The 12,032-nt window shown below is 30.6% G+C and overlaps 1 protein-coding gene across 1 annotated transcript in view; it reads left to right on the top strand.

The window, feature by feature from the left end:
* The window catches only part of mahj (LisH and WD40 domain-containing protein mahjong), a 208,664-nt gene extending 196,981 nt beyond the window's left edge, over positions 1-11,683 (top strand). The window contains exons 36-38 of the mRNA XM_085817765.1: positions 4,875-4,976; positions 9,829-9,883; positions 11,479-11,683. Of these exons, the coding sequence (XP_085673891.1) occupies positions 4,875-4,976; positions 9,829-9,883; positions 11,479-11,618 (297 nt within the window). The 3' untranslated portion in view covers positions 11,619-11,683. The remainder of the gene's footprint in view (positions 1-4,874; positions 4,977-9,828; positions 9,884-11,478) is intronic.
* The last annotated feature ends 349 nt before the right edge of the window (positions 11,684-12,032 follow it).

A 12,032-nucleotide genomic window follows, 5' to 3' on the forward strand; every position in this document is an offset into this window, starting at 1 on the left:
CAATTCAACACAAGTGTCATATTTGTATCTTACTTCTACCCTGAGTTATCAATTTATGTAATCAGGGAAAGACTTTTCGGACAACCTGTATATTGACAATATTGTTGGCACTAACATGTTGACATTTGGAAGTTAAAAAACATTTTTAAAACTTCAGGAGCAATTTTTCCTGGATCTTTTGGAAAGTTGAGCAAAATGATATAAACAGCTGTGTTTGAGCCACATGAGTTAGTCTATTATGAGTTATTTCAGAAAGACTACAATTAAAAGAGTTGACTGATTTCGTTTTGCACTTTACTATGTAAGTGACATTAGTAATCTGCAGTGTTTCTTCTATGTTTAGGAGGATTTGCTTTATCATTGCATTTTCTTTGAGTTATGGACAGTTCTTATTTTTTGCTGTGTACTGTTATTTTGCAATAAATTATTAATGTCTTAATGCTCATTTGAAGTAATTATTTAACACGATCTCCACAACTGTATAGTTTCAGCTATAGACATTGCCAGCTGATGATGAATAATGTCTTTCATTTATCATTGAATCATTAACGTGTGCTGCTAAATGTAGAGTTTTATACTTGAAATCCTTTTGTCTGGACTTTTTACCAATATTTTACAATTATTGGGGAGTACCATAATTATCATAAATAAAACAGGTTCTAATATGGTGTAGAGTTGAAGAATTCCCTGCTTCTATGTACTATCATTTGCATTAGAAATAAAGTCTAATGATTTTGATGATGTTTTAAGGTAACATATAGTTTTACGATCATATATCCCTTTCCCAAAAGTGTATGTATATAACACTTTGTTAATAAGTTATTTTTTAAATTTTTGTGTTTCTCTATTTTTTTCCAAGGGATGGGAGAGATTTAAATCAAAATTTAAATATTTTTAGAAAAATGTGTGTGTAAGATATAAAATATGGGGGAAGGAAACCCTAATAACTTTAATTTGGCTGCATCCCTTCCTGTCCTAAAATCATTAATTGTTTGTAATATATGAGTCTAAAGTGTGTCATTTCAAAATTAATCCGCATAATGCCATCTTATATAAGAGCAGCAATCTGGATAATATTTTATTGTATCACATATCAAAATTTCAACAAAGAATCAGCACCATATATATTGCTGCCTCAAAATGCACACTTACTTTCACACTTTCCTCTTGCTGTGATAGCATGTGTCATTTGCTGCCCTGTTTCATTTGTGTGAATAGCTATACAAAGTTGTGGGGTGCTTATTACACCCAAAATGATATATGATTGACAATATATATATCTCAAGAATGTCCAGAACTAAATTATTTCACCTCTTTAAGATGATCAGAAGCATTAACTATCTGTACATGTTTGTCTTAGAGACGCTTATAGTATGTCTTATGCATACGACATATTTGAGTTTTTCTTCTCCATTTAGCATCTATTATACCATGAACATCTTGCCAATTTAATACAAGGAATCATCAATCTATTTATGTGCAGTAAAGAAGCATCAAGTAATTTACAGAATTTATTATATATATGTATAATTTATGTTATATGTACCATATATATACGTAAAGTTGCACATGTGCGAATTATGTATATTGTATCAGTGGTGTACTGTGGTTTTAACCACAGTACACCTTTTTAAGATGAATGCGCACAGACAAGGCTGCTGGTCATCTTAGAGAGGTGAAATGCAGTATTGGTACATATTTATGTTCATGGCAATACTGGTCACTTTCATTTGTATGTTAAGGAGAAGGTGATAATGGCAGGGTTTCATTATCATGAGGTTGCGGCCCATGGCAGGATTTATTGTATTTTGAATATGAAGACTAATGAGTACCATAAAGGTTAAAATACTCAGATGAATATATTAATTAAATTGGTTCAAGAGAGGAATCCAAAATTATTTTACCATAAATAATCAATATTTTTTTTATCTGACCAGTGTCATAGAAATAAGTAATCAACTAAACACGTTTAATCCCTAAAAGAGCTTGTGGCCAGCAAAACAGATTACTTCTTGTTTTGCATATTATAAAGCATTTTGAATAACAGGTGTAATGTTTCTTGCTTGTACCAGTGAGAACATTTAAAGTAGAACTTCCATTTGCCTTGCCTTTTGAAAATATTTTATCTCAAAAATCATGATGGATATGCGATTGAGATCATAGGTTTGTGATGACAGCTGATGAGCGCATTGTCATAAAATGGCATCAGAGGTTGTTTGCACATGCTCCATAATGATTTCTTCTGTAGGACTAGCTTTTTGTACTGCTTTCCTCTCTATAGTTTAAACTTAGAATTATAATTTTACCTCACATTATCTTATGTAGAATTATCATTTTACCCTGCATTGTTCCACGTACTATAAGAATACTTTCATGACGACCAACTAAAATATAGCCTTAAAAGTTAAATTAGTTTCACTTATAAGAATTGCAAGAATATTAGAATTTCTTACAACTGGTAGTTAAAAGCACATCTAAGGCAGTTAGAGAAATAGTTAAAAGCTAGCTAGTTCTCTCTTGCTTAGAGCTGGGGAGAGGGAGGAGATCCATTTTCCTCCCATTTGCTTGAAAACCTGACTAAGTCAAATGGCTTCAAATGATGCTCAATGCTTTTCAATATCGGGTAAAAATACATTTCTTGAAACTGTTGATACATAAAATGGCTGAAGACTAGCCTAGTTCTTCCCTTTGTTCATTGACGGCACACAGCTAATATATGTATACATGTATCAGTGTGTGTGTGTATTGTAACAACATCAGAAAGTAGTTTCAAAGCATTTCATCAGTTCACTTTTTAGTTTTAAGAATTTTTGTAGTTCAGTATAGTATTCCTAAAGTTTAGTCACATAATCTTTTATTATATTTTGTACAACATAATCAGAACTCTTGCTGAAAAATATTTTTAAGTTCAAGTAAAAAGCTGAAAATTCTGCTGTAGGAATATTTTCTCACAATGCAATTTGTATATGCATGTTTGTTGATAGAGTGTAAATTGCAATGTTTTATTCATAGTTAAGTTAAAATAATGGTATCACATAGCTGTCAATAGTCTCAGTTTTTCATCCTCTTTCATGGTAGATCATTGAATTTCCCAGTTTATAATTTCTATTCTTTACTAATGAAATAATTTATCAGCAATAATTGAAATTAATTGAATTAATGAAATTTAAACTGCTCTAATTTCATGTTAACATTCCTGATCATCAGCATGTTTGTAGAGCTGTAGGAAGATTCAGCCAATGTTTAATCAGTAAATATTTGCATTACTTAATCTATGGTATTGTTGTGTTCTGCAGATTCATAGATTTGGAGTAGTTGATGAAGAATCAAAACACAATTTATTCACTAGTATTACACAGGGCAGTTCCAAAGATATGTTTACAGTTGTAAAGAAACTATGATAAACGTGCTGAATTGATCAGCAACACAGCCTTCAGGCTATAAGGGTAAAGATGGCTTCACGGCAAAGCACTAAAATACAGGTTCTGACTTAGTGGATTTCTCCTAATCTCTGAAATCAAGACGCTATTGCTACACTACTCTGGCTGTACATGGAGCTGTACTCCATGTACAGCCAGAGTATATATAGCTTTAACCTGCCTTTGAGAATATTCTCAGGAATGCGGTCTAGATTATTCTTGCTCCATTTATGGCATACTGCCAATTTTGTCGCCAAATAGGTGATTCAGGCCAAATCTGTGAACCCTGCCTTTCTGGCTACCCCAACCCCACTTTGCCAGGAAGCTATCTTACCACAACTGGCATTTTGCAAGGTTATATTATCTATGAAATAGTAGCTATGTTTAATATTAATTTTATGTTTATCTTTTTTTAAACTGCTTTGACAAATTGAAACTTTACTTGCCTACTCAAAATTTTCTCAATATAAAAATATAAAAGGAATTACATAATGACCAGTTAAAGAACATAAAATCTGGAATATGTAAATAAATGTTAATATTTTTTTATTGCAGTCATGTTTTAAATAGTTGAATAACCTTAAGCATGCACTTTAAAGCAAATTCAAGTCAGTCTAGAGTTCATTTGAAATGGGCGTCACCGTGCAAAGCAGAAACCTTTTTTAAACTGTCAATTTTTCATATTTCAAGTTTTGCAGCTGTTTTTATTAGATTATTTATTTATTAATATCAGAATAGTTGATACTTAACTGGGAAGTCAATGAAATATAATTTAAAAAAAAATCTGCAAAGTTAGAAAGTAGTTAGGTCAGTCCTCTCAAATAATAATTTCAGGTTTTGAATAGTTCAAAGTAAACAAATAGTACCACTTTTGGAAATGGAAGCAATTGAAGACTTACTGTACCCTATTTCTCTTGCTGAGAATATTTTATTCGCATTGTATCCGACACAATATTTGAAAAAAATTTAAAAATATAATATCTGAAAAATAATGGGCTTTCTTATTTTGCTTTTCTTTTGTGTGTGTGTGTGGGGGGGGGTAAGGCAGATTTTATAAAGTAGTGAGTGGACATTTGAACTTAATTGGAAAGACTTTGTGCATTGGCAATGCTGATGGCTTTAAAGGTGTATTTTCTTGATACATTCAATTCTGGGAAAAATCATTTTTCAAAATTAATTCAGCTTGATTAGTGTCTTGAATGTATTATTGTATGTATTTAAATTATGCTGAAACATGAAATGTACAGAAGTCATTTAGCTGTAGTCATTTCTTTGGCACAGGAGAGGGCAGATGGAAATACAAATAAAGCTGTACCTAGTTTTGACATTCATATTTATATCAAATTCTAATGTAAATTCAGTTATCACGACTATTTGTTTAATAGTTATGTTAATTATACATTTCTTTTAAGTACACATGTTAATGAGGTATTAAGTGCAAAATAATGTTTACAGATGCAGTCTACGGTGGATCACTTTTCAGTTTCTGCAGTCGCTGGTGCTGACTCTGTGTGCCGATTGTATGAAATCGGAAGAACCAAGGAGGAAGGCGATGAGGTAAGATTTTTTTTTTTGTAGCACGTTTTTTTTTAATAAATTTTCAGATTTAGCTTATCCTTTCCTCTCCTAAAAAAAGGATTGTATTTAATCAGATCAACAACTGTCAAACAGAAAAATCTGAATAGCTTGGTTACGTAGGCCTACAACAAAAAAAATTTTTATTATATTTTTTTTTTTTTTTTTTTTTGTTGTTGTTGTTGTTATTTAAAGGTATCAAGCCTTGTGCTAGTTAGCATTATAAATTCTAGTGGCTTGAACGAGAAACACAACTATAGTATAACATAATCCAAAAATTTCTTTGGGAGGAGTTGTCATATTCTCCCTTGCTTACTGGCTTGGTGTAAGTGGTTAACAGGACTAGCTAAGCATTGAAATAACCATGGTTTGAATCTTTTTGAGGGCACAGTTGATTTCACACGTTTCCTGGCTTTGAAAAATCTTGTAATCTCAACAGCAGGCCTGAGCAGACTATGGCACACTATTTTCATGAAGCCTGCCAGCAGTAGTAATATTTTTCACAGTAGTTTACTTTTAATGCTTTTCACCTCCGCCAGCAAAATAGCTTCATATTTATAACATATTTTAAATTTCTCAGCTTATGAACTGTTTTATAACTTCTAAATTTTATTCAAATCAAGATAGAATTTTGAGTATCATCTTTCTCTGGTAAGTACTTTGTTAGGAAGGTTTAGGATTTTTCAAAAACTTGTAACAAATTTACCGATAGTGTATGATCCCTTTTCCATGACAACAAATAGTGGACGAGTAAGCTGTAACTTGAGATTATACCACAGGTTCTGCAGTTGAGATGACGTTTTGAGATCTGTAATGTGCCTTAAGGATTTTGTTTGAGAAATGTTGATTATTTTAATGGATCTACACATGTGAACAGAAATTTTCTCAGATATAAATAAAATAACAAACATAAAGCTCTTTAACCACTTAAGGACATAACCTGAGTTAATTTATTTTATTTAATCTATGCAATTTCCTTTATCTTGGGATAACTCAAATTGATGTATCATTATCATCAAACCTGTTTAGGCAAAAATATGCAATTATTGTGCAGAATCGAGTACATTCAAAAATAATTCATGGGATTTTCTATCACATGACAGAAACTTTAGACTAGAATAATGTTCCATGCTTTGCTGCAGGCTATAGAAACAATAATTTTCCCTCACAACCCTGAATTATTTAAAATTTGCAAGACTAGTTAAGTTATTGGTAAATAGATGGTACCACTAAAGTATGAATATTGTGTAGATTATGAGAAGATGTGGTATGTCTTTACATAAGTCAAGTCGATCCACATTGTTTGCATGTTCTTTAGTGATATTTTATGCTATTATTGTATACATTCAAAATGTTGAATGATGAAAGTGAATATGAATATTTTGATGGGTCAGATAATGAACAAGATTTAGATGTTAGTGAGAGTGAATTGTCTGGCAAGGGTAACAAATTTAATGAATTTTAATAAAAAGAAGAGAAAAATTTCAAAAAAATGTTTTGACTTAAAAATGTGTAGTATCAAGCCAAAAGCATAAAAGAAATAAACTGAAATTCGACGGTATGACACCAAAAAAGGCATGGTGTGACTGTATCAGAACAGTATAAATTTTTCATAGATTCTTTATTTTGTAATTTGTCAAATATTTATTTGATATGGGGATGTTTTTTGAATTAATTGATTTTTCCTCATTTGACTGATTATTGGGGGTAGAATTTTAATGATTTTAATCAAATTCCTAAAATTACTTTTTTAAATAATTTTTCATTGCTTATTAGTTGATAATAAGAAAAAAGAATTTTTATTAGAAAAATGATAAGATGACAGTTTATTAAATGCATTATTCAAACATCTGTCTGCTTAAAATACAGATGTGGTGACGAATTACCAATTAGCCATAATTTCTATTTTTACAAAAAATTACAAAATTTGTAGAAACAAAAATTAATTTTACATGTATAACTGGAACAGTCTTCATAAATCTCATGAAAAATACTTTATGATTGACATATATTGGAATTGGGTTTGAAATAAAAGTATTGAAATTTAGTGAAAAAATGTAAAAGTAAAATCTGTATTTTGAAGGCCCGGGGGGGGGGGAAGAAAGAAAGGGGAAAAAATAGGGGGAAAAAAGAGTAGTTAAAGCAAAAGCTTTTTAAATGTGTACTGTAGTTACTTAAAATTAAGACCCCCATTTTTGCTATATTGTTATTCCAAAATTTACTAGAATCTAAACAAGTATTTCAATAGATGAAATTGCAAAATGAAAGGAAGGAGCTTAATTATTGTCTGTAAAAAAATAATTGCATCATTAAAAATTTATATACATGGCTGTATATTTAAATTGTATAATAATGCAGTTTTATATTAAGATTGTATATTTACATTAAAAGTTACATATGCTGATGTGCTAAAATAATTAGCCTAGATGAGCCCATGCAGAATACATGGTAATATCAAAAGCTTTCAAGACTAGCTCTGTTGTCCCATACACTCAAGTTTCATCACATGTAATGATCCTCGACATGAAGGACAGGTCATGCATGACATGCTGACAGATGCAGTGTTCCTTCTGCTCCTGGGTTAGCAAACTTAGCAGCAGTATGGTGCATGTTTGAATCACATGTGAGGATTTTCTGCAGTGTTCTGTATAACACATCAATAATGGCAGCAGTGTTGTAGATTGTACTCTGATGATCCTCATGCACAAGTTTCTGAATAGTTTTGAAGTTTTTTTGTGTTGTGCTCATTAAAAGTCGTTCTGATCTCTCATCGTCTTCCAGTAATATTCTTCCGATCCTGAAGTGCATGTGCCACTCAGAATACCTCGAATGACTCATTGCAGCAATGCCATACACTTGCTGAATCATCTCTGAAAAGGATTTGCCTAGTTTTGCACAGAATTTCACATTCATTTGTTGTTATAACTTGCTGTCCATGATGAAATTGCAGACATGGTAATGCATATGTTCAGAATACCACCAGCTGCACAGCTTCCAATTGCTTCCAGTGTGTTTAGGATGATGTTTTTTGACACATTGACTTACAAAGGTTGGTGCATGTAACCTTGTGCTCCTATCTGTTGGTGTGTTACAGAACTAGTCTCAAAACTTTCATACCACCTCGTATTGCCTATACATATCATTGATTGAGTTCATCAGTACATATTTAAAGCAAATGACATCTGTGGAAGCTGCTAGAGGTATTTTCCCATTCAGAATAACAAATGTTTACAATTTGCACTGTTTTTATTACTAATAGCATGCACGGACTTCTGTATCATTATTATGAAAAAGGAAAAAAGTATGATGGTTTTAATTACTAATTCATAGAGATGAACATCTGCATTTATTGGTCCTAAATCATGTAGTTTGTTAATCAGTAAGATAGATTAAATTTCAAAGAAAAATTAAACATCTTTATTAAATATCTAAAACAGGAACATAAAATAAAATTTTTTAAACGTTCTCTATCGTGGTTTTTGATATGGCTGGAAATAAATAGGTAATAAATTAGACTAGCTTAATTTCTCTTTGGGTACCATAGTAAAATATTAAATTAGGTAGCTGACTTTTCATTCTAATCAGAATCAAATGAATTCTTATTAAAATATTACTCTCGTCAAATATTTTTTTTTCTCCCAATGGCAGATTGTGAACAGTTACAGTGTAACAAAGTCCATTAATCTATACTAAAGCCAGATGTGGTAGTCCCTTTATTATGGAGGCACCTAATAGGTGAGCCACCACTGCCTCCTATGAAGAGACGGACAGTTACAGCCATGCCTTCTCCGGGATTCGAACTCAGGCCCTTTGGTATCGCATTCAAGCTCCCCTAACCACTATTCTGTCTGAGCGGCTCAAATATTCATTTACATTTTTATTTCTGAAAATTTATTATAAAATGAGAGGAGAGTCTTATTTTTGAGAAAATGCAGATATATATGTCACACAAATATCTCTGTGTGTGCGCGTGCGTGGAAATAAATATTCCGTCTTGTAACATTTTCTGGCGCATGGTTAATTGTGATTTACAGTTAAAAAAAAAAGTGTTGCCATCACATCTGAAATATTTGATTACTAAGCAAGGTCTTAAATAGCTGTTTACTATTTTGGGCTTCAAAGTAATTCATTTCTAGACCATAGCTGCCAGCTCTCCTGCTTTTGCTTTGAGATTTACAGTCTCTCATCAAATCTCCCAACAGATCACCAAATCTTCGAGCTTTGAAATTTTAGCCTTTACGAAAGAAATTTTTTTTCACAGTAAATGAAATATATTGAATTGATAAAATTTAAATTATTAAAATTCCATTCATTTTCAAATTTAAATTATTAAAATTCCATTTCCAGTGATTTTCAGCATTATTTTTCTTATTAAATTTTATTTGATCTGAAGTTTTCTAATCTAGACATTTGTTGAACTTATTATATAGATGCAATGAGTATTTATTCAATTAATATTTGTATTTAATTTTGCATTCATCAGTATATGATTGGTTACCGAGTTTAGCCACACAGTAGCATGTATATTAATTCTTAATAATTGTATTTTCATCCTGTGTAAAAGTACTTGTATTAAAAAAAGCTTTAATTCCCCACTCAGGATTTTCTCAGAATAAAAGTGAAATAAAATTACAAAATGCATGTAACCTGAATCATGCATTTTAAAGCAGATTTAAGACAATTTGGATTCTCCTAAAATGACTTCACTGTGCAGTGAAAAAACTTTCCTGAAATGTATGTGCTAGTTTTTTACATTTCAACATAGGCAGCTATGTACAAAACTATTTCTAATTGCAATATTTTATTTTATAAACCTTTTAATATTTGCATCTAGGATGGTGAAGAAACTGAAGATAGTGATGATGCATCTGATGAGGAAGATAATGAAGGTTTGTTTAATTTTTATGTTCCTTCTAAATTAAAAGTGACCTTTTTGGTGTTAATTTACTTTATTGCATTGTGTTGACAAAGGTTTTAGGACTGATTTTTTTCAATTTTTCAGTTTGCTGATTTTGTGTCATGGCAAAATGTAATCATCTACTGATATACTGGGCTCTGCATTAACCAAACCCTGTTTAAAAATAAAGTTTATTTGTTGCAGAGTGTTGGAAAATTAAATGTAACAAACTATGGACATGAAATGAGACTGTCTGTGGAAAATACAAAAAGGGAATGAAAAATTTGTGCAGGAATAGCAGACAATTTAGCATGTGGAAGGTGTTTTTATACACAATTATATGAATTTAACTGTGTGCAGGGTATTTAAAAAAGAATCACCTGATTAAAAAAAAATCATAACTTTTCAGGTTTTAATCCGTTTTTTATCAAATAATATATAGATAAAAAAAGGGAAATCCCTAATCAAATTATATACAATCCCATCATTCAGTTTCATATGTCTGAAAATAAGAAAATTTATTTCTTTGGAGATCAAAGTACAAATTTTGAATCATTTCTTAAAAGGAGAAAAGGCATCTCATGTTCCAAAGAGTCTAAATTTAAATGAAAGATTAGTGAGAACCATTATTTTTCTTTTTATTAATTTTTAGAATGCATCTCTGTATTTTGTATCTCTGTATTTTGCATCTCTGTCTTTTATAACACGGTTTCACATAATGTATTTTCTAGGAACCTGTCTACCATTTATAAGAGGAATACTTATATTAAAAATTTCAAAATAAAAAAAGTAGCATTATTGTAAATGTGTAAAAAGACTTTGCAAATAAAAATAAATTAAAAATTTAGTGATGCCAGAGCATAGATATTATTACCATATTTTATTGTTAAATATTTTTCTTATAATTAAAATAAAAAATGTTACATATATTAAGATCTCGGTTAAAAATGAATGATGATCTATTTTTATGTAAAGATTAATTGATTTGTGATGGCACTTCTAGTTTTATTTCAGGCTTGATTTAAATAACCAGAACATTGGGAAAAAACCACTCATTGAATTGCGTTTACAGTTTTTAATAAAAGATCATTTTCAATTATTTTTATACTTAAAAACTTGGAACTGATATTCTTGTAAGTCTTTGCCCTTTTGTAAAGTAATTGCCTACCTGTGTGTATCTAAGACTTTAAGAGCACTGCTAGTTTGATCCAGGTTGAATCTTAATGAATGAGCATCATATTCTTCTGGGTTTTCCTTATGTGTGGTATAAATTTGAGCCATTTTCCCATATTAAGTCCTGAATGAAGGCATTACTTTTCTTAGGTAAATAGCCCGCAATGCTTTGCCATAATCAATAAAACAAGTTGCAAAGTTGACCCCCAATTTGAAAAGTTTTTCAAGTAAAATGCACAGGTTTTTTTCAATATTTATCACCAAAGTAACAGGACATATTACGCAACCAATTGCTGCAAATAACATAATATTATAAACTTTATATTTCTCTTGATTTTCTTACGTCTTTGATATAGCTAGAGAAAAACAGCTACGTCCATTTTCAATATTAAATTCTGTGTTTTTATTTTTTAGGAGAAAGTATGGAAATTGAAAATGGAGATGACGATGATGATGACGACGATATTAATCATTATTTTATACAAGAGCTTTCATCAGAAGAAGACGATGAAACATTATTCTCCCTTAATACATCAGTGGAAGATAATTTGTGATATATTTTATATATTTTATGAAGAATGTATTTACGTTACCTTGATAAAGAATTGTTATATATTTATCAGTTTGTTTTATTTATCTACCTTGAAACGAAAGAAGGCTAACCTTTCAGTTTGCATAGTAAATTTTCTTTGATTAAGAAGCAGGTCGATGATAATGTCATCAACCTAAACAACTCAAATAAAGGTTTTTCCTGCATACATGAAATCCATTTAACATAGAAATGTTTAAAAATTAAAATAAAATTATGTCTTTAAAATAAAATTATGTCTCCCCCCATTTGAAAGAAAAGCAGTCAAAATTGCAATTCTTGTAGAAATATATTTAAGAACTTTTAAAAGAGTGAGTAAATGTAAAGCTTGAAATTGGATTGACGTTACGTTCACAATGCCAAATCGACTCGAACTATT

This window comes from Stegodyphus dumicola, chromosome 1 (genome assembly GCF_044657685.1).
Source record: "Stegodyphus dumicola isolate Sdum_Otavi_A_Nest chromosome 1, ASM4465768v1".
In the NCBI taxonomy this organism is placed as follows: Eukaryota; Metazoa; Arthropoda; class Arachnida; order Araneae; family Eresidae; genus Stegodyphus; species Stegodyphus dumicola.